Raw genomic sequence first — 23,960 nt, forward strand, 5'->3', positions numbered from 1 at the left:
GAGCTAGAGGACAGACAGTGATTATAAAGTATTGAGTGAGAGGTTGCAGGGATAGGTCAGAAAGAGCAAGGGAGGAGACAGGTGAATCACACAGGGATATGGCTTGTACGCTATGGGAGGCGGAGCCAGAGCTCTGGGAAGGCCTATATCTGGAGCGTGTGCGCGTGCCCTCTGTGAGGGTTGGATGCGTGTGCACAGTGTGTGCCAGGGAGCGCGAGGAGCGTCGCGCCGATGGGGCGCTCGCCAAAGAAGGCGAGAGCAGGAGAAGCGGCAGAAGGAGGTAATGTGGCAGGTGGGGGAATAGAGAGACGCCGCGAGCTGTGAGTGCCGCGGAGGGGATCGGGTGTTTGGAGATGTGTGCGCACCTTGCGGGGAACGCGCGTGACAGCTGGACGCGCGTCCGGGCACGCCGCAGAGGAACGGGTGCGGAAAGAAGGGACAGATGGACGAGGAAGCGAGGGGGGAAGGTCAGAGGCAGAGGGAGCAGGGGTGACGGGGACACATTAGGAAGCACGAATCCCCTGAACCGTCACAGTATCCCCCCCATGAGGATCGATCTCCGGACGATCCTGCCATGGCTTCTGGGGGAATTTCCGATGAAATTGCCAGAGGAGTTTGGGAGCGTGAATATGGTGAGAAGGAATCCAGGAACTGGACCATAACCCTTCCAGTGAACTTCCAGTAACTTGTTTCTGGACCAACGGGAATCGATTATGGAGTGAACCTCATATTCCTGCTGTCCGTGAATGGTCACCGGGTTGGGTTTTTGGGAACGATCCGGGAAGTGAGCACTTTGGATAACCGGTTTGAGTAATGACACATGGAACACAGAAGGAATCATCATGGTGGGAGGAAGTGCCAAACGGTATGCGACCGGATTGATCCTCTTAAGGATCTTAAAGGGACCCAAGTATCTCGGGGACAATTTCAGAGATGGAGTCTTGAGCCTTATATTTTTGAGGCTAACCAAACTCTGTCTCCGGGTTTAAACGAAGGGCCCGGTTGGCGTCGTCGATCTGCCTTTGTTTTTTGTCTTGAGACGGCAGTTTGTAGAGTCTTAAGAATCTTCCTCCAAGAGTTTTGAAGAGTAGAGACATGTCAATCTGCTGGGGGAACAGAGGGAGGGAGGAGAGGGGAAGACTGCTAGGGTGGAATACAAAATTAATGAAGAAAGGGGACTCTTGCGTAGATTCATTTTTAAGAGAGTTAATTTCAAACTCGGCCCAAAGTAAGAGATCCACCCAGTTGTCTTGAGATTCGGAGACGAAACATCTGAGATACTTCTCTCAGGTCTGATTCATTCTTTCCATTTGACCGTTGGTCTGAGGGTGGTATCCAGAAGAAAATAGAAGGGAAATCCCAAGTCTCTGGGATAACGCACGCCAAAATTTAGAGATTAATTGAGAACCTCTGTCAGAAACAATTGAAATAGGAACACCGTGTAATCTGAAAATTTCCTTAGAAAAAATATCGGCCAAAGTAGCAGAATTAGGGAGGCCCTTGAGGGGTATAAAGTGTGAATGCTTGGAAACTCTATCTACTACAACAAGAATGGTATTCATTCCTTTAGAATTGGGAAGCTCGACAATAAAGTCCATAGAGATATGTTTCCAAGGTTGCTCCGGAATGGGAAGAGGAATGAGGAGACCAGAAGGTTTGTGATGGGCGGATTTACTCTGGGCACAGACCGGACAAGCTCTGGTGAAATCAAAAATGTCCTTGTTCATCTTAGGCCACCAAAAGTTCCGTTTAATAAGATCCGCTGTCCTCTTGAAGCCTGGATGTCCGGCCGATCTGGAAGAATGTCCCCAAAGTAGAATCTTGTGGCGAAAACGTGGAGCTGCGTATACGTGTCCCTATGGCACCCTAAATCTCCTGGGAATGTGAACCTGGGCTTTATTGATTTCATCCAAAACATTAAAACTATTGGCAGAAATTATGCACTTGGCGGGCAGAATAGATTCAGAGGATTCGTTAGAGTCGTTCTCCGTAACGAACTGGCGAGAGAGAACGTCTGCTTTGATATTTTTAGTACCGGGAATATAAGAAATGGTATAGTTGAAATGAGAGAAGAATACTGACCAACGAGCCTGACGAGATCCTAATTGTCGAGCCCCCTCAATATACAGTACATTTTTGTGATCGGTGAGGATGGCAATAGGCTCCTTGGTGCCTTCGAGAAGATGCCTCCATTCCTGAAGAGCCAATTTAATGGCCAATAGCTCACGATTCCCAACATCATACTTTCTCTCGGCTGACGAGAACTTTCGAGAAAAAAACCACAGGGATGGAGCTTATCCTGGGGAGAGGATCTCTGAGAGAGTACTGCACTGGCTCCCACATCAGAGGCGTCAACTTCTAACGTGAAGGGAAGCGAAGTATCTGGATGTCGTAGGATGGGTGCAGAGACAAAGGCTTCTTGAGAAACTCGAAGGCGTCAATGGCTTCGGGAGACCAAGTCGTAGGATCAGCACCCTTCTTAGTCTAGGTGGTGATGGGTAAAGCAATGGTAGAGAAATTACGGATGAACTTCCGGTAATAATTGGCAAAGCCAAGGAAGCGCTGCACGACCTTGAGAGAATTCAGCAGCGGCCAGTCGAGGACAGACTTAAATTTCTCTGGATCCATAGAAAAACCTTGGTTAGAGATAATATAGCCTAGGAAGGCTGTGGACGTCTAGTGGAACAAACATTTCTCAATTTTAGCGTAGAGGCGATTAGCACGAAGCCTAGAGAGTACCAGTTTGGTATGGCGAATGTGCTCCTCTAAATCCTTAGAGAAAATGAGAATGTCATCCAAATATACGATAACAAATGTTCCCAACACGTCCCGGAAGATATCGTTCATGAACTCTTGGAAAACGGCAGGAGCATTGCATAGCCCGAAGGGCATCACTAAATACTCATAATGTCCAGATCGTGTATTAAACGCGGTTTTCCATTCATCCCCATCTCTTATACGAATGAGGTTATAAGCCCCTCTTAAATCGAGTTTGGAGAAGATAGAAGCTCCTTGTAGACGGTCGAATAGTTCAGAAATTAGGGGAAGAGGATATCGTTTTTTTACCGTAATTTTGTTGAGTCCGCGAAAGTCGATTACAGGGTCACGAAGAAGAAGCCTGCCCCAGCGGGGGAGGTGGAGTTGCGGATGAATCCTTTCTCCAAATTTTCTTGGATGTAAGACGTCATAGCCTCGGTTTCAGGAACGGATAAGGGATCCGACTTTGACGTCGGGAGGATGGTTTATGGAATTAAATCAATAGGACAATCGTAGGGACGATGGAGAGGCAGTACCTCAGCTTGTACTTTATTGAAAACATCCAGGAATTCGTGATACACCGTCGGCAGAATGGACAGGTTGGATGGGATGGTATCCAAACCAGCGAACACAGCAGCAGGAGGAGTGGTAGACACTGCCTCGGAGGAGGTAGGCCATTGGATAGGCAAGACGTCGGTCTAATCTATGCGCGGATTGTGGAGCTGTAGTCAAGGCAATCCTAGTATAACCTGGACGGTAGGAGAATGGAAGACATCAAAAACTATTACCTCCTTATAACCATCCGCAGTGGTCAATGTGAGTGGGATGGACTCCCAGATGATGAAGACTGGCTGAAGCGGACGTCCATCGATAGCTTCAAGACCAATGGGCGCTTTTCTCTTGACCAGAGGGATTTGATTCTCAGAGGCGAAGGTGTGATCCAGAAAGTTACTACCAACCCAGAGTCAATGAAAGCTTTTACTTCTAATAGAAGGTCAGGGCCCGCCAGCGTTACTGGAAGCATGAGTTTCTTTGGGAGATCCTTAGGGAGAGAGGGGCAAGAAGAGATTGTACCCAGTGAAAGCCCCTCTACATTTACTGGGTGTTTCCGTTTCCTAGCTTCAGGGAACAGTTCTGGAGCCGATGTTCTGGGGAACCACAATAGTAACAGAGTCTCTTCTGATGATGTCGCATTCTCGCTGCAGCCCGTGGTTGTTGGCTACCGATTTGCATCGGCTCAGGAGCGTCCAACGCCAGGAAGGGCGAAGAAGAAGACCTATGAGAGACAGACGGGGGAGGAAGAGAACGGGAACAGTGTCGCTCGTGATGTCGTTCTTGGGTACGTTGATCCATACGTATGCTGAGTGTAATTAGTTGTTCCAGAGATGACGGCTGGGCGTGAGCTGCGAGATCATCTTTTAAAGTATCAGACATACCGTACCAATATGTTGCGGCAAGTGCCTCGTCGTTCCATTGAGTTTCTGCGGCGAGGGTGCGGCACTCTATTGCGTACTTAGCAGCAGATCTTCGAGCCTGTGTGATATGGAACAAAGAAAAAGCGGCATCTCCCTACGTGCGGGAGTGTCAAACACTTGTTGAAATTCATGCCTAAATTTAGGATAGTCCTGGATCAACTCAGGTTTGTGCTCCCAGAGGGGAGAACCCCAAGCGAGAGCTTTGCAGTGAGTAAGGCGTAAATGTAGGCCACCTTGGTACGGCCGGTAGGAAAAAGAGAGGGAGACATTTCAAATTGAACCTCGCATTGGTTTAGGAATCCACGGCAAGCGAGAGTGTCCCCATCATACCGGTTGGGAGGTGGTATACGTGGCCCTGAGTTACCGTAGGTCACTGAGACAGGAGGTGACGGGGCAGCTGGAGTTTCCTGGAGAGACAGATTAGCAAGTTGTTGCGAGACAGTGGTCAGTTGGCTACTGACATTGTAACTGTTCCAAGGAAACACCTTGGCCCACCTCAGGGGGTCTGCATTTATTGGGCTCTACATAATGTAACGCCTGTATGCCCGCAGACCTGGCCAGTCCCCAGTACTGAGGTGGGTAAGGTTATAACACACACCCACAGCAGTGAGGACGTGCCCGGAGTGTGGTAATGCGTTGCCTGGCCTGTTGAGAAAGGGTTAACGTATACTTGCAACGTCCAGGATGCCAGAGTTTGGATGGTAATGTCCGTGTGCCAGAGTTCAGGGGTAATAGAGAGCAGCGTAGTGATGTCCGTAAGCCAGTGTTAAAGGATTGGAGAAGTCAGCGTAGTCGTATCTGAATGCAGGGTTCAAGGGCAGGAGAAAGCAGGGTAGTCCAATTCAAAGCAGAGTTCAAGCCAGGGAGATCAAAAGGTAAGCAGGGACAGGAACCAGCGCTGAAAGAGACAGGAGAGCCAAGCATAGAGACTGCACACACAGGGGTCACATTAAGCTATGCAGAGGAATGAGCTGGAGGACAGACAGGGATTATAAAGGAGGGAGCACCAATGGGAGAGGAAGGAGGAGTAGCGGGTTGAGTGAGAGGTTGCAGGGATAGGTCAGAAAGAGCAAGGGAGGAGACAGGTGAATCACACAGGGATATGGCTTGTACGCTATGGGAGGCGGAGCCAGAGTTCTGGGAAGGCCTATATCTGGAGCATGTGCGCGCGCCCTCTGTAAGGGTTGGATGCGCGCGCACAGTGTGTGCCAGGGAGCGCGAGGAGCGTCGCGCAACGGGGGCGCTCGCCAAGGAAGGCGAGAGCAGGAGAAGCGGCAGAAGGAGGTAATGTGGCAGGTGGGGGAATAGAGAGACGCCGCGAGGTGTGAGTGCCGCGGAGGGGATCGGGTGTTTGGAGATGTGTGCGCACCTTGCGGGGAACGCGTGTGACAGCTGGACTCGCGTCTGGGCACGCCGCAGAGGAACGGGTGCGGGAAGAAGAAGGGACAGATGGACGAGGAAGCGAGGGGTGAAGGTCAGAGGCAGAGGGAGCAGGGGTGACGGGGACACATTGGAAAGCACGAATCCCCTGAACCGTCACAGCAAGGTATTGAAGACACCACATGAAGCGCATCGTCCGCACGGTACTGTGACGTAATACGTGGCGACTGACCCTAATCATAATAACCAGAGATGGAAAAATCTCGGCCGACCAGCACCTAAAATGTCTCCTGGCGCCTGTACTGTGCGCAGTGGTGACTGATCTGATTGACAGGTCATGTCATTGCTATGCAGCTCAGGTGAGTGAAGCGGGGGGAGATAAGAGAGCAGTAGCCACTGGCCGTGTAAAAATAGAGCGCACGGCTAAATGGCTGTTGGGGGTAGAGCTAGTTGAAGGAGGCGTAGCTAGTTAGAGCCCTCTGTTGGTGCACTCTCATTGCACACTGGGACGGGGAAGGTGTGTCTGTGTGTATGTATTTGAATGCATATGAGAGAGAGTAGGTGTGTCAGTGTGTTACAGATACACATTGACACACACTCAGTGAGAGAGCTGCCTACAGGTGAGGAGGGTCAGGGGTTAGCCAACCCCTCCGTGCACTAACAGAATGCTGGCTCCTAAAATTTCTGGCTGATATATATAGTGAATAAATGAGAACAAGGCACTCCGTCAGGTAGATATAGGTGGGTGCTAATCCTATATAAATCAAATAGGCTATACGATACCGTGTGAGCAGATATCAGAGGCAGCACTCCAGTAGATAGTCAAAAAAATGGTATTTAATCTGACATATAAACCAACGTTTCGGTCCTCCACACGGGACCTTTCTCAAGGTGATGAACAAACAGAGTGAGTCATAACACATATATATACCCTAAACCCCCAAAGCAAACAGGTGCAACACATGATGTAAAGTAATAATTGCTTACATGCTGTATGCAGGAGCTGCACAGAAGCACCAGACTGTCAGATGACAGTGAAAACGCTGTAACACTCCTGCCACGTCGGCAGTGTTAACTGCGCATGTGTGTATGGGAAGTTGAAGTGTCAGAGTACTTAGACTCCTGTCACATGATAACGGGCCAGTGGATGGCGCATCTAGGCAATGTGAATGGTTACTGCGCATGTGTGAGCTTAATGCTGTAGCAGGGAAAGATTGGATCTTAGAGACCTGTAGAATCGCTATTGCGCATGCGCGAACCGCCGATAAATAAATAAATAATGCGGAACTGTGCGCGATCGCCAGCTGATGTGCTTGGGCTTAGCTGGCACAAAAATGTGTTGTGGGAGACCCTAGCACACATCTGAACTGTGTAGAGCCAATCTATGCCCCAAAACGAGTGCTGTTACTCATGTGTATGGCCCCAAAGAGAATTAATTGGGAACAGTAGGGAGCTAATGCGCATGTGCAAACTGACAAGCATAATTCAATAAAAAATAATAAATGGATAAACTCAATGTCTGCTCTCTGCTAATACAAAGAATGACTGTGGGACCAGGCAAAGCACACCCATACTAATGCCCCATAGTAAATAGATCAGCTGTGTAGCAGCAAGACTGTGCGCCCGAAGGTAGAGTCTGATGCTCTGCATCATGTAAGCAAAGCTGCCAGCTTAAAATATGTAGTAGCATAAGCTAATATAAATGGGCTATCAAAGAAAGGACGTGGGTTAGTCCCTGCACAAATATCATCATGAAACATGTTGCACCAACAAAAAACACCAATGTAACAGTGCAATACAGTGATCCCCAATACATGTGAACATATAACCTGAGATGAGCTGACGCATTAATAATATGCATATATTTGTATATATTGTGTTGGACCAGAATCAACAGTGTATGGATGGACCTGTGTATTAATAGATTACACCAACTTGCCTAATACCGTCTAAATAACATCAATAAATGGGTGAAGTATTGAATAAGCCTTCTGAGATACAGTAAACATTATCCTATGAGGCATGACAACTTGTATATACAGTATTCACAATCGTGACAATGTATGGCGGTGGCAATCGTGGTGTCTATTGGCTATGTGCAGGAATTGGTGTCATAGCATAAAGACAACTGCTGAAACAATGAGGTATATAAACATTAATTGGTGGTGATAACCAATGTATAAATAGATAAATCCTGTAGGATTGAATGATAATGTGTGAGTCCGCAATTAATAATGCAAGACCCATCCAGTAGATAGCTGATCTGAGGGCAAAGAGATACATGAAGTAGTTAAGTCATTGATTCAAAGCAACTGGGTCCCAATTGGGCACCGTGACTGTCATAATGGATAGCTCAAAGGAAACAGCTCAGCGACAAATCTTCATTTAGTCCGCGTGGACTTAATGTGTCCAATTTATAGATTGTCCGTGCCTCCAGTTGAAGTAGAGCCTTGTTGCGGTCCCCTCCCCTGGGGGACAGTTGAACTTGTGCAATAGGCATACACCATAGACTGTGCTGTTTTTCTTTAAAATGACGAGCCACCGGTTGTTGTGTGAGGTCTTCCTTATTGTCGGTGTCTGCCAAGGTCTTCCTGATTGCAGACCGATGTAAACTGAGGCGTTCTTTAAGCATCCTAATGGTCTTGCCAATGTAGTACAGCCCACAAGGGCACCGGATGAAATACACCACGTATTTAGAGTCACAATTCATGAAGTCCTTGATGTGAATACGATGTCCATGATGTGGATGTGGGTAACTTTTGCCCAGTACCATATACTGGCAGTTGACACAACCTCTGCATTTATGCACTCCAACTGGTCTAGTCAACCAGGACTGTTTCTTGCTGTATTTGGAACGCGGGTCGGCCTGTGTCAGCAAGTCTCCCAAATTGCGACCTCTGCGGTAGCAGAACCGGGGAGGGTCCTTGAAATGCTGTCCAATTTGCTTGTCCTTGGCCAAAATGTCGACATGTTGCAAGTTTTAGCAAGGTATCCAAAGAAGCACCTTGCTAAAACCGCAATATAAGAAGACAAGTGACAACCGCTTCAATATTAAAAGCACTTACACAACAGCGTCAGGTTTCATCAGACGCAGCATCTTGCAACATGTCGACATTTTGGCCAAGGACAAGCAAATTGGACAGCATTTCAAGGACCCTCCCCGGTTCTGCTACCGCAGAGGTCGCAATTTGGGAGACTTGCAGACACAGGCCGACCCGCGTTCCAAATACAGCAAGAAACAGTCCTGGTTGACTAGACCAGTTGGAGTGCATAAATGCAGAGGTTGTGTCAACTGCCAGTATATGGTACTGGGCAAAAGTTACCCACATCCACATCATGGACATCGTATTCACATCAAGGACTTCATGAATTGTGACTCTAAATACGTGGTGTATTTCATCCGGTGAAGAGAGGCAGGCAAAGGGTGAACAGACGGCGGTCACTGCTCCTCTGAAAAAACTCTCCAACCAGGCGTGTAAAACAAAAAAACTTTAATGCATCAAAACGAACAACCTCATGTCAGTGACACTCTGACGCGTTTCGTTCTGGGAACAGAACTTTATCAAAGACGTGGTGTATTTCATCCGGTGCCCTTGTGGGCTGTACTACATTGGCAAGACCATTAGGATGCTTAAAGAACGCCTCAGTTTACATCGGTCTGCAATCAGGAAGGCCTTGGCAGACACCGACAATAAGGAAGACCTCACACAACAACCGGTGGCTCGTCATTTTAAAGAAAAACAGCACAGTCTCGCTACTCTACGGTGTATGCCTATTGCACAAGTTCAACTGTCCCCCAGGGGAGGGGACCGCAACAAGGCTCTCCTTCAACTGGAGGCACGGACAATCTATAAATTGGACACATTAAGTCCACGCGGACTAAATGAAGATTTGTCGCTAAGCTGTTTCCTTTGAGCTATCCATTATGACAGTCACGGTGCCCAATTGGGACCCAGTTGCTTTGAATCAATGACTTAACTACTTCATGTATCTCTTTGCCCTCAGATCAGCTATCTACTGGATGGGTCTTGCATTATTAATTGCGGACTCACACATTATCATTCAATCCTACAGGATTTATCTTGTCTCTATACATTGGTTATCACCACCAATTAATGTTTATATACCTCATTGTTTCAGCAGTTGTCTTTATGCTATGACACCAATTCCTGCACATAGCCAATAGACACCACGATTGCCACCGCCATACATTGTCACGATTGTGAATACTGTATATACAAGTTGTCATGCCTCATAGGATAATGTTTATCTCAGAAGGCTTATTCAATACTTCACCCATTTATTGATGTTATTTAGACGGTATTAGGCAAGTTGGTGTAATCTATTAATACACAGGTCCATCCATACACTGTTGATTCTGGTCCAACACAATATATACAAATATATGCATATTATTAATGCGTCAGCTCATCTCAGGTTATATGTTCACATGTATTGGGGATCACTGTATTGCACTGTTACATTGGTGTTTTTTGTTGGTGCAACATGTTTCATGATGATATTTGTGCAGGGGCTAACCCACGTCCTTTCTTTGATAGCCCATTTATATTAGCTTATGCTACTACATATTTTAAGCTGGCAGCTTTGCTTACATGATGCAGAGCATCAGACTCTACCTTCGGGCACACAGTCTTGCTGCTACACAGCTGATCTATTTACTATGGGGCATTAGTATGGGTGTGCTTTGCCTGGTCCCACAGTCATTCTTTGTATTAGCAGAGAGCAGACATTGAGTTTATCCATTTATTATTTTTTATTGAATTATGCTTGTCAGTTTGCACATGCGCATTAGCTCCCTACTGTTCCCAATTAATTCTCTTTGGGGCCATACACATGAGTAACAGCATTCGTTTTGGGGCATAGATTGGCTCTACACAGTTCAGATGTGTGCTAGGGTCTCCCACAACACATTTTTGTGCCAGCTAAGCCCAAGCACATCAGCTGGCGATCGCGCACAGTTCCGCATTATTTATTTATTTATCGGCGGTTCGCGCATGCGCAATAGCGATTCTACAGGTCTCTAAGATCCAATCTTTCCCTGCTACAGCATTAAGCTCACACATGCGCAGTAACCATTCACATTGCCTAGATGCGCCCTCCACTGGCCCGTTATCATGTGACAGGAGTCTAAGTACTCTGACACTTCAACTTCCCATACACACATGCGCAGTTAACACTGCCGACGTGGCAGGAGTGTTACAGCGTTTTCACTGTCATCTGACAGTCTGGTGCTTCTGTGCAGCTCCTGCATACAGCATGTAAGCAATTATTACTTTACATCATGTGTTGCACCTGTTTGCTTTGGGGGTTTAGGGTATATATATGTGTTATGACTCACTCTGTTTGTTCATCACCTTGAGAAAGGTCCCGTGTGGAGGACCGAAACGTTGGTTTATATGTCACATTAAATACCATTTTTTTGACTATCTACTGGAGTGCTGCCTCTGATATCTGCTCACACGGTATCGTATAGCCTATATATATATATATATATATATATATATATATATATATATAATCAAAAAATAAATAGATGATACCGTTCTGTGGCTAACGAAATGCTTTTATTTGTGCGAGCTTTCGAGATACATTGATCTCTTCTTCCGGCGATGTTACAATGAATGAAGCAAGGATAACTTAAAAACAGTGTCTCTTGGAATGTTATCTGTGCTGAAGGAACAGCACAGATAACATTCCAAGAGACACTGTTTTTAAGTTATCCTTGCTTCATTCATTGTAACATCGCCGGAAGAAGAGATCAGTGTATCTCGAAAGCTCACACAAATAAAAGCATTTCGTTAGCCACAGAACGGTATCATCTATTTATTTTTTGATTATTGAAGCTCGGCTAACACGGTACTGATACCTCTACATGTATATATATATATATATATATATATATATATATATATATATATATATAAATAATGAAAGAAAAAAGCGCCCAATCCTAGTGCATTACTGTGCAAAAAGTATTTAATTTCCCAATAAAAATGTTCAAATTGAACTCACAAACAAAGCATTTTATGAGTTAATACTCATGCTCCATGGTTCTGTAGGCGTTGCTGTTCCTCTGCTCCGCTCCGTGACTCCACTGCATCAAAGTACAGCCCTCGTGTGCCTCTGCCTGCAGAGACTGATGATGTTGGGCTCACCACAGCTTCCTTCCCCGGAGAACACACAATGTTCAGGAGTCCAGAGGGTAGAGTCGTCAGAGGGTAAGCCAGGTCCAAATGCCTGGGAGCTCTTCACACATGCTTCTGAGTGAGAAGCTGGAGATAGCTACAGAACCATGGAGCATGAGTATTAACTCATAAAATGCTTTTTTATTCTCTTTGTTTGTGAGTTCAATTTGAACATTTTTATTGGGAAATTAAATACTTTTTGCACAGTAATGCACTAGGATTGGGCGCTTTTTTCTTTCATTATCTATGCAGGTGGAGAGGGAGGTCGTTGTGCCCTTTTAAAGAAGCTGCCTTCATCCTGACAGTGCTTCTGTGTAACTCTTTTCCACATTGGATTTCATTTGGGACTTCAGAGGACTCATTTTAAAGTTTGTAATTTGATCAAGGATCCACGGCACATCTTTTTATTATCTATTCATGTATTGTCTGATTGCACAGTAAGAATTCATTTACTGTATATGGGTTCTAAATCCATATATATACATTTTATATTGTTATTATTTATTATATACTATTATTGCATTTTCTATCACACTATACCCAAGCGCAGTCTTTTTTTTCTTTATATATATATATATATATATATACAGTGTTCGACAAATCACCCAAAAATCTACTCGCCCAACCAAAAAATCTACTCGCCACCTAGTCCCGCCCCCAACCATGCCCCTAGTCCCGCCCCCAACCCCGCCCCCAACCCGGTTTAAAATAAAATATATAAATAAAATACATTTAATAAATTCCTAGTCAGAACAACATTAGTTTTTGACATAAAGGTATTTATTGTATTACATTATACTACAATTAGTCCTTGTTACGTGTGTGTGTGTGTAAATTTCGGATCTAGAAATAAAAGCCAGGTGTGAATGACTAGTTTCCTGAACCCCTTAACCAGTGTCTGGACGTCCCTGCTTCACAATATCTAAAGCAGCAATCCCGCCTGGGATCTTACCTGATCCGCAGTCCCTCAATGTCCAGGTACCTCATTCCCGCAATTTTATACATTGGAGGGGAGGTGTTCCCTACCTGTCTTCTGGGTTAGGGGGGATTCCGATGTCTTCCGTGTGAAGCTTGAGTCAGATCTGGAAGAAAGCAGTATAGGTTATTTCGGTGTAGTATAGGGCAGTTAAGATATATAGGGTAAATAAGAGATCCAGAAACATAGTGTGAGACAGACACAGAGAGGGGGTGAGAGAGAGAGAGGGGGTGAGAGATCGAGAGAGAGAGAGAGGGGGTGAGAGAGAGTGTGGGTGAGAAAGAGAGAGAGTGTGAGTGAGAGAGAGAGAGTGTGTGGGGGGGGGAGAGAGAGTGGGGGGGGGGGGAGAGAGAGAGTGTGGGGGGGGAGAGAGAGAGTGTGGTGGGGAGAGAGAGAGAGAGAGTGGTGGGGAGAGAGAGAGATAGTGTGGTGAGAGAGAGAGTGTGGTGGGGAGAGAGAGAAAGAGAGAGAGAGTGTGGGGGGGATACAGAAGGGGGAGACACAGAGAGAGAGTGTGACTGACTCACTGGGGCAGGGGTGACTGACTGACTGGGGCAGGGGTGACTGACTGACTGAGGAAGGGGTGACTGACTGACTGGGGCGGGGGTGGGTGACTGGGGCGGGGGTGGGTGACTGGGGCGGGGGTGGATGACTGGGGTGGGGGTGGGTGACTGACTGGGGCGGGGGTGGGTGACTGAAATGGGCGGGGGTGGGTGACTGACTGGGGCGGGGGTAGGTGGGTGACTGACTGGGGCGGGGGTGGGTGAGTGACTGACTGGGGCGGGGTTGGGTAGGTGACTGACTGGGGCGGGGGTGACTGGGGGCAGGGTTACTGATTGGGGGTGTGGTGTTACACACACATTCTCCCACACACACACCCATTCTCCCATATATATACACACACACACACACACACTCTCTCTCTACACACACAGGGGGGGTAGGAAAGGCCGCGCCCAGCACCACCACGCCCCTCCCCCACCCACCCGCGCCCATCTCCAGCTCGGAGGGGGGGCAGGCCGACATCCCTCCCCCCCCCATACCTCACGCGGGAGTAGTGGAAGCTTTGGAGAGGTGGCAGGGTGGGTGGGACTCACGTGGCGAGGTGTCCCCCAGCAGGCGCCCCAGGGGACAGTCAGCTCCGCCGTGGCCGCCACTGCCCTGCTCCCCTCGCCGGCATGTCCCGCATTGTGCGGCCAAGCAGGTTTGCAGGCTGCTTCTTCTTCGCCGGCATGAAGCTCGTGGGCCGACATCCCCCCCCCCACCTCATGCGGCGGCTGCGCAGTCATGAAGATAGCTGGCGTGCATATTATAAGCTTTGGGGAGGCAGGGTGGGAGGCACGTGGCGAGGGCCGCCCGCGTACGCCAACCGGGCTGCAGCAGTGGGGACCTCTCGCCCCGGGCAGCGATCGGTGGATCGAGGGACAGGAAGAGGGGAGGGGGACAGGAGGAGGGGAAGGGGACAGGAGGACGGGAAGGGGATAGGAGGAGGGGAAGGGCCGCGGTGGGGAGTAGGGAGCCATGTGGGGACCAGGGAGATCGCAGGTTGTCTTGCAGGAAGCAGGGAAGGAGCAGAGGGGCCGCAGCATGGAGAGATTGGAGAGTACTTACCCTCCAACAGAGCTCCAGGCAGAAAGAATGGCCGCTCGTTAGGGGCGGGCTCATATAGAGCCTGGCCGCGCGCCCACAAAGCCTGGGAGCGCGCGCCAATCAGCTGTCAGGTAGGGGGAGTTTTTTTTTTCCAGCGCGAGCAGAGAAATGTAAAAAAAAAAACACGTGTGCTGCTTGGGCCAATATTTACTCGCCCGGATGTTAAATCCACTCGCCCCGGGCGTGTAAATGTATAGCATTGTCGAACACTGTATATATATATATATATATATTTAAATATATATAGAACACACAAATGAAAAGGACAAAGACAACCCCCTTATTAGAACTCTAAATTACACCTAAAGAAAATCTACTAATAAAGATTATATTGCAAGAACCAGATGCACTGCAGAGTCAGAAAAATGAACAAGTTTTTATTGGAATAACAGCAAGACACACTAACTTAAAAACATGAATATACTAAAGACAGCCTAACAAAATATATGTATCAAAAATATATCGGATAAAAGGGGGACTGTTAATCTAGTGAATGAATTCTATTTTACCTCAAAAAAACTAAAATGTGTCTAAATGAATATAAATTGTAACACGAAGTAGTTTAATATAACCCTTGGAGGTAATACAAAATATTATAAATCCCTACTGGCATGAATGCCTAATAGAGAGATATATGATGGATTGTGGCATGGAGGAAAAGTATATGATCAATGACCCAGTATACAGCCAGGAAAAATAATATATTACCAAAAATAAAGGGGGAAGAAAAAAGCAAACGGAAAAAAATGATATAAAAATAATAATCATACCCTGCCTAGCAATTCCCAAAAAAAAGAAAACAATGAGAACTGATGCAGCAAAAAAAAAAAAAAAAAATATACAGGCATACCCCGCATTAACGTACGCAATGGGACCGGAGCATGTATGTAAAGCGAAAATGTACTTAAAGTGAAGCACTACCTTTTTCCCACTTATCGATGCATGTACTGCACTGCAAACGTCATATACGTGCATAACTGATGTAAATAACGCATTTGTAACAGGCTCTATAGTCTCCCCGCTTGCGCACAGCTTCGGTACAGGTAGGGAGCCGGTATTTCTGTTCAGGATGTGCTGACTGGCGCATGCGTGAGCTGCCGTTTGCCTATTGAGCGAGATGTACTTACTCGCGAGTGTACTTAAAGTGAGTGTACTTAAACCGGGGTATGCCTGTACCTATTAATGACATGCTAACAAACAGAGTCATACAAATGGAAAATACAGCAGTGCATAGCACTGCAAGGACAAGTAATGCCCAGACAGCAAAGAGAGTTAATACTCAGCTGTAGCAGGGTTGCGTGAGGCATGTGTCCATCAGATTGTAGAAGGTTTGTTCCAATGTTTGTGCATAGCAAAAATAAAGAGAATCAAAAAATGCTGCAACAGATCATTCACAAGTCCATCCAAATAAAGATTACATGGGGGCTGTCAGAGAGTAAACACTATATACTATATATATATATTTTTTTTCCTTTTATATTCTCTAGGGGTATTTTGAAGTGTGCTAGCTGTGTATAGTTTAATATGTAAATAAAGGTAATGTTTGAACTGAAGGAGTGCCTCAGTGAGTAAAGACACTGACTCTGGCACTGAGCTTGAAGCAGGAGAACCTGGTTCAGTTCCTGTCGTCTCCTTGTGACCTTGGGCACATCACATTATCTCCCTGTGCCTCAGGCACCAAAAACATAGATTGTAAGCTCTACAGGGCAGGAACTGTGTCTGCAAAATGTATCTGTAAAGCAACGTAATACTAGCAGCAATATACAAGCAATTATTGTTATTATTAACTAATAGTTAATTGAAATAAATCTAGTCCAGTGATATCACATTTACATTACACGATCTGTCAATGGTATATAGTGGATCATTATGACAGGGCTTTCTCTCTTTTGCTTTCTCTCTTTTCTTTGGTTTATTGATTGTTGTTAACCCTTCGATTGTACCTACAAGTATATATACTTGTAAGCTGAGCTAGGTAAACAGTGTGTATATTCAATATATTCACCAGCAGCCTATTTTGCATTTGTGTTTTTACTCCAAGTTTCAAAATGTATGACAGGTTCAGAAAAGAGTCCTATTTTCAATATAATGAACGGTCGCTAAATAATGCAGCAAAGAACATCAAGTGAACAGCTGCAGCAAACTACAGGTATCAGTATTTCTTTGTGACCAAAAACAACTAATGATCCTTGTAACTCCAGTCATGTACTCACTCCTTGTGTTTGAGGGCAGACCGATCATCACTGGACTGCTGGTTACACATCTTGTTCTAGGGACCTCCTTCCTATTTTCTGTTTGTCTTAACTTATACATACTCTTTTTGATTTACAGTGTTATTGTCCTCCCTCCCACATCGTACTGCAGATTATGTTGGTGCCAAATAAATAAAAAATGATATTAATACAGGAATGGATATTTCCTGGTCGCCCAGGCGCCTGAAATCTTGTCCCCGGCGACAGTGTTTTGCAGTGCTGAGAGCGACCTGTCAGTCGCCGTCGCCACTGCAGCTGGTCACAACGCAACTGATCCTGCTTTACTTTTGCGACATCAAAGCAAGATCGCAGTGGTGGGAGGGAATGGTAGGGAGAGTTTTGCAAAGTGTGACGTTTCGACTCACCCTCCCCCCCCGGCTCTCCCTCTCCCAAACAAAACTTTGGCTCCTAATGATTCTGTATGACTCCTAAATTGAACATTTTTGTCCCCTCATAATAATAGCCACTTACCTAAAGTGGCCAACTAAGTGACACTGCTTTTGTAGCCCCTTAACAGCAACAATTTATTTTGCAATGCGTTCCTGGCCCCTCGGCAACAAATTGGGTGAAGTCTGAAAACAGAGTCATATGTTAACATGTTGTTTTCTTGTTCACTGTCATATTTTTTTAAATACATGTATTTTTAGTCTTCTTTTTTCTTTTTCTTCTAGGAACTAGTTCCATCTTCATGTGTAAACTTTGCAACTTGTTTTCACCAAACCATTCGGAGATCCTGTCACATGTTACAGAAAATCACTCCAAAGAAGGACTGAGTACCGAGCACATTATTATTCCACTGAGACCGCTTGTATCGTCCAATAGGAGTGCAGAAGGTGGGTCGTAATTGTTTTAGAATCTTTCATGTAATTCACCTGCTGGGATAATAAGTGGGACAAAGTAGCCAAACATGGACACCATTGGTGAGGAACCAATGTGGTATGAACCTAGAAAAAAACCTCATGCTGGTTCTACAACTCTACTCAGAACACAATCACAGTAGTACATTATTAGCAACTTATTTAGTGTGTAGTTTGAATGAAAACATTAGAGAAACTCATTTGGGGGGATAAAATGCATTCCTGTAGAGTTAAGAAGACTTATTTCACAAGTTAGGATGTTACGTTCAGTGAGAGTTAGTACTTGGGATACTAGGATTAGATTTTTGGTTGTACAGTACTGTACTGGCATACCCCATTTTTAGGACACTCACTTTAAGTACACTCACGAGTAAGGACATATCGCCCAATAGGCAAACGGCAGCTCACGCATGCGCCTGTCAGCAATACCGGCTCCCTACCTGTACCGAAGCTGTGCGCAAGCGGGGAGACTACAGAGCCTGTTACAAATGTGTTATTTACATCAGTTATACACGTATATGACGATTGCAGTACAGTACATGCATCGATAAGTGGAAAAAAGGTAGCGCTTCACTTTAAGTACATTTTCGCTTTACATACATGCTCCGGTCCCATTGCGTATGTTAATGCGGGGTATGCCTGTATGTCAGATTTGATTCATGGAAGGTCTGCAGTTGTACTAATGTTTGAGGTAGAGATTTAGAATCATAGATGTTCACATTACTTATAACTGGCACACACAGCTCACTACATTCTATAAAATATTTGGCAATAACTTAATTTTTTAAGTACGTTTTTAGCAATTAGAATTAGGTGTATTATTTAGGTACTTCATTTTTTATTAATTGTATCACAGTAATTGTGTTAATAATGGTTGATCTTTATATACTGTAGTTTTAAATGCATTATTTTGTGCATTTAATAAGAGTTCTTATCCCAATAATTATTTTCAATTAATATCTAAAATGTTTAGTATACTGTTTTCTTATTTACTATTTATTGAATGTTTGTTATGTTATAATTTGTCAATTTAACCATCTCATATAAAGGTAACAACACTGATCTATGATCACCTGTCATTTAACGGCCTATTTTTGAATGTTTGTTGCATTACATTTACTATAATCGGACGCCAGCAGTATATATTCAGTTTGGGATTTGCATTGATTTAGAAAAAAAGGATACTGTGAATTTCTGACCTAAAATCATAGTTTTGTTTTGAACTGGCTATCTTCTAAGGGGTAATTGATGTGGGTTGTCAAAGCATATGCCTTTTTAGGTTATCAGATCGCTTCCATGTGAACTTTTCCTAATAGACTTGACATGCCACACAAAATTGGCTTGCAGATTTAGTAGTGATAATGAACTTAAGCAATTGAACCACTGAGAATATAATTAACTACTGTGAAGAAGCAAGAAAGCAACAGTACGTAGAAATGTACCTTTATAGACGTCACTGTGTCTGGATGTTTTCTGTTAATGCTTACAGTATATTAATTGGTAGTTTTGAGTACCCCATGGTTTCATTCATTTGTTTTACAAAACAATTTTATTTTTGTGTCATGTTTGATGGCACATAAGTTTGATGCCATGCCTAATTCAGAGAGGCTCTTTCATGTTTTTTTTTCTCCAAATTATTCTTAGGTGATGTTGGTGCTTGTTGCCTGGATTAAAAAGAAATTAATCTATGAATACAATGCTGGCTATCTTAATTAATAGAGCATATAATAATGTGCTGTTATATATACCAAGGAGGAGTCTTCAATTGAAAAAAATATTACAACACGAGGAAGGCACATCATCAACATTAACTAACATTTGGTTAACAGGAAGTTCAAAGGTGCTTTGATAAAATTAAGGTAAATAAAGCACCTGTCGCCAATGCCATGGATCCAAGGGTTCTTCTGGAGCAAAGTTCAGTAATAGCTAGACTGTTACTGTATATATACTGGTATATAGAAGGACTACTCTACATTTCCATAGGCTCAGTACCAGAAGAGTGGAATAAAGGGAGCTAGATCACAACCAGACTCTATATTAGTCTGACATAAATAGTTGGGAAGACACTTAAAGGTTTAATTAAGGGATAATATTCAGCAATACCTATTGGATAACAAAATTATTAGTAATAGTTGCATGGATTTATGAGCGATAGGTGATGGCAACTAATCTTTAGTTTTTTTGGGGCGATACTGTACTTGAGAAACAGGGGCTGAACTACCCTGGAATAAATTCCCAAGTGAGCTACTATTGTTAGGTTGGCATGTCAATGTCACGCCTGTTTGCCCGCAGACCTGGCTAGACCCCAGTACCGAGGTGGGAACTGTATGATACCACACACCCACAGCAGTGGGATCAAGCCCGGAGTGTGGTATAGCGTTGCTGGGCCTGTAGAAAGAGCTGTTAGCATATACTTGCAACGCTGGGGATTGTCCGTGAGAATAGTCGTGTCCGTGTGCCAGATCCAGGAGTCCAGAGGTTAACGTAGTAGAGGGCGTAGCAGTGTTCACATGGATACCAGATAGCAGAGTAGTCCAGGACGAGCAGGTGGTCAAAACCAGGGAGATCCAATAAATCACAGGAGCAGGATACAGGGAGTACACGGAGAGAGCAAAGCAAAGGTTAGGTACACACAGGGAAACAGGAACTATGCAGAGCGGGGAAGAAGTGGACAGACAGGGATTATAAAGGAGGAGTTACCAATGGGAGAGAGGGGAGGAGTAGAGTGAGAAGTGGGAGAAGACAAGGATAGGACAGGAAGAGAAGAGGAGGAGATAGAAGGGGCGGACAAGGGAAAGGCCTGAAGGGATTGGGAGGCGGAGACCTGGGAAACAGGACAAGAGGATCCTGTGCGTGCGCCCTCTGTAAGGTGGGAGTGCTCGTGCACTGGTTGCAACCCAGCAAGGGATCGCATGGAGCAAGGGATGACCGCAGGGGGCGGACGGAGTTCAACGAAGGGGAACATGCGCGCGATGTTAGACTGCGCGATGGCGTACAGCGGCATATCGGAAGAGACAGGTGAGTCAGGGAGTGCCGTGGCAGAGCATGTGCGCGTGCCCTCCGAGGATTGGGGGAGTGCACGCACCGGACGTTTCACCAGGCGCGCAGAGCACCGCACCGCGGGCACCACGCCAGGTGGAGGCAACGGGTCAGGTGGCCCTACAGGAACAGGTAATGCCGTGACCGTGGGAGCAAGGGAGCGGGGAGGGTTAGAGCCGGGGCACAGGGAACGTGTGGGTACACGGGACCTACGGGGAACGCGCTGCGGCAATGGGAGAAGGGCAGGGGGATTCACAGGATATGGGAGAGAGGTACAGGGAATCTCCTGAGTCGTCACAGTCATTTCCTTGTTATTTCCAACATTTCATGTTAGTTCCTTGATTCCTTCATTCTGATCTCATGAAGCTGCTCCCTTTAAAATTATAAACACTGTCTGATTTACATCAGTCTTTTGTTACAGAAGTCTTACAAATAGAATACTTGAATATTAGATATAATGGCCTGGCAATGACTGAGGGCTTTATTTACATTATTTTATTTGTTTTCAAGGCACTTTTCTGACAGTTAAATATCTTTTAGTTTTAGGCTCTCTTAATGCTGAAAACTTTTTTTAAGGGCTCCTTGCTTTCAAATGCAATTCTTTATTTTCTTTTAAATCTTTTAAGATTCTCAATTGTGGGTTTCTCATTGTTTTTTGGCAACCTTTGTTACATTCCTTGTAATTTGTATAACCTGAATCTTGGCTCTTTATTTAGCAATAAAACATTATTATACATGAACCTAAACGGGCACCTCCATGCTCCCAGATCCAGTGGGTCTCTGTTGAGAATAGGATGTTCTCTACCTTAATTGCACTTTACATAGTGTATGCACTAAACTGTAAGCATTTAATTCCACTTTATTGAATGGGAGTTAATGGCTTGCACAAATTTGCAAATTAGTCGAATCTCAACTGTGGTCCCGTTTTAGTCCTATTTAAATGGATGTCCATGATACTATCATGAGATATTAAGTATTTTAATCAAGCTGGCACTTTAGGGGTTAACGTGGGTTACAGATTGTCTTAAAAATATAAGAATTGTTTTTATGACAGGTCTTTACTATTCTCGGTTCTGTGTTGATCTAGAAAGGGAGCTTAACCTGGGGGTTATCATTGATGGCCCATGTCACGTATGGCACCCATGCATATGGGACAAAGGTTAATACTCCGCTCGCAAGCGGTCCCACTTTTCACCTCTGCAAAGGTCCCTCAAATGGACAATATCTCCCCTAAAGGACAAGGATTAATACACAACTCGCAAGCTGCCTCACCCTTCACCTCTGCAAAGTTCCGTCAGATGAGTAATATCTCCCCTAAATCCGTCCCCATGTACCACCTGTCATGAACAGCACTCAAGTGGGCACTTAGATATGCAATCAGGGTTTATACACACCGCTACTCTAGCCAACTCTCCTTTTGACTGCGCAAGTGTAACGCCTGTATGCCCGCAGACCTGGCCAGTCCCCAGTACTGAGGTGGGTAAGGATATAACACGCACCCACAGCAGTGAGGGCGTGCCTGGAGTGTGGTAATGCGTTGCCGGGCCTGTTGAGAAAGGGTTAACGTATACTTGCAACGTCCAGGATGCCAGAGTTTGGATGGTAATGTTCGTGTGCCAGAGTTCAGGGGTAATAGAGAGCAGCGTGGTGATGTCCGTAAGCCAGTGTTAAAGGATTGGAGAAGGCAGCGTCGTCGTATCTGAATGCAGGGTTCAAGGGCAGGAGAAAGCAGGGTAGTCCAATTCAAAGCAGAGTTCAAGCCAGGGAGATCCAAAGGTAAGCAGAGACAGGAACCAGCGCTGAAAGAGACAGGAGAGCCAAGCATAGAGACTGCACACACAGGGGTCACAAGAAGCTATGCAGAGCAATGAGCTAGAGGACAGACAGGGATTATTAAGGAGGGAGCACCAATGGGAGAGGAAGGAGGAGCAGAGGGTTGAGTGAGATGTTGCAGGGATAGGTCAGAAAGCAAGGGAGGAGACAGGTAAATCACACAGGGATATGGCTTGTACGCTATGGGAGGCGGAGCCAGAGCTCTGGGAAGGCCTATATCTGGAGCGTGTGCACACGCCCTCTGTAAGGGTTGGATGCGCGCGCACCGTGTGTGCCAGGGAGCGTGAGGAGCGTCGCGCCGTGGGGCGCTCGCCAAGGAAGGCGAGAGCAGGAGAAGCGGCAGCAGGAGGTAATGTGGCAGGTGGGGGAATAGAGAGACGCCGCGAGCTGTGAGTGCCGCGGAGGGGATCGGGTGTTTGGAGATGTGTGCGCACCTTGCGGGGAACACGCGTGACAGCTGGACGCGCGTCCGGGCATGCCGCAAAGGAACGGGTGCGGGAAGAAGAAGGGACAGATGGACAAGGAAGCGAGGGGGGAAGGTCAGAGGCAGAGGGAGCAGGGGTGACGGGGACACATTGGGAAGCACGAATCCCCTGAACCGTCACAGTATCCCCCCCTTGAGGATCGATCTCCGGACGATCCTGCCATAGCTTCTGGGGGAATTTCCAATGAAATTGCCAGAGGAGTTTGGGAGCGTGAATATGGCGAGAAGGAATCCAGGAACGCTCCTCTGGAGCATAACCCTTCCAGTGAACAAGGAACTATAACTTGTTTCTGGACCAACGGGAATCGATTATGGAGTGCACCTCATATTCCTGCTGTCCGTGAATGGTCACCGGGTTGGGTTTTTGGGAACAATCCAGGAAGTGAGCACTTTGGATAACCGGCTTGAGTAATGACACATGGAACACAGAAGGAATCCTCATGGTGGGAGGAAGTGCCAAACGGTATGCGACCGGATTGATCCTCTCAAGGATCTTAAAGGGACCCAAGTATCTCGGGGACAATTTCAGAGACGGAGTCTTGAGCCTTATATTTTTTGAGGATTACCACACTCTGTCTCCGGGTTTAAACGAAGGGCCCGGTTGGCGTCGTCGATCTGCCTTTGTTTTTTGTCTTGAGACGGCAGTTTGTAGAGTCTTAAGAATGTTCCTCCAAGAGTTTTGAAGAGTAGAGACATGAGAATCCGCTGCGGGAACACCAGAAGGGAGGGAGGGAGGGAGGAGAGGGGAAGACTGCTAGGGTGGAATCCAAAATTAATGAAGAAAGGGGACTCTTGCGTAGATTCATTTTTAAGAGAGTTAATTGCAAACTCGGCCCAAGTTAATAGATCCACCCAGTTGTCTTGAGATTCAGAGACGAAACATCTGAGATACTGCTCTAAGGTCTGATTCATTCTTTCCGTTTGACCGTTGGTCTGAGGGTGGTATCCAGAAGAAAATAGAAGGGAAATCCCAAGTCTCTGGGAAAACGAACGCCAAAATTTAGAGATGAATTGAGAACCTCTGTCAGAAACAATTGAAATAGGAACACCG

At 45.8% G+C, this 23,960-nt stretch overlaps 1 protein-coding gene across 3 annotated transcripts in view; it reads left to right on the plus strand.

The window, feature by feature from the left end:
- Positions 1–23,960, plus strand: part of ZFAT (zinc finger and AT-hook domain containing) — a 295,248-nt gene that overhangs the window by 36,095 nt on the left and 235,193 nt on the right. For 2 of the 3 annotated variants that reach the window (XM_075581826.1, XM_075581827.1), the window contains exon 2: positions 17,368–17,529. In XM_075581826.1, coding sequence (XP_075437941.1) covers positions 17,368–17,529 — 162 coding nt within the window. Of the gene's footprint in view, positions 1–17,367; positions 17,530–19,227; positions 19,413–23,960 lie in introns of those variants that run through there. The other variant, XM_075581828.1, reaches the window with a different exon arrangement.

This window comes from Ascaphus truei, chromosome 2 (assembly GCF_040206685.1).
Source record: "Ascaphus truei isolate aAscTru1 chromosome 2, aAscTru1.hap1, whole genome shotgun sequence".
Lineage (NCBI taxonomy): Eukaryota > Metazoa > Chordata > Amphibia > Anura > Ascaphidae > Ascaphus > Ascaphus truei.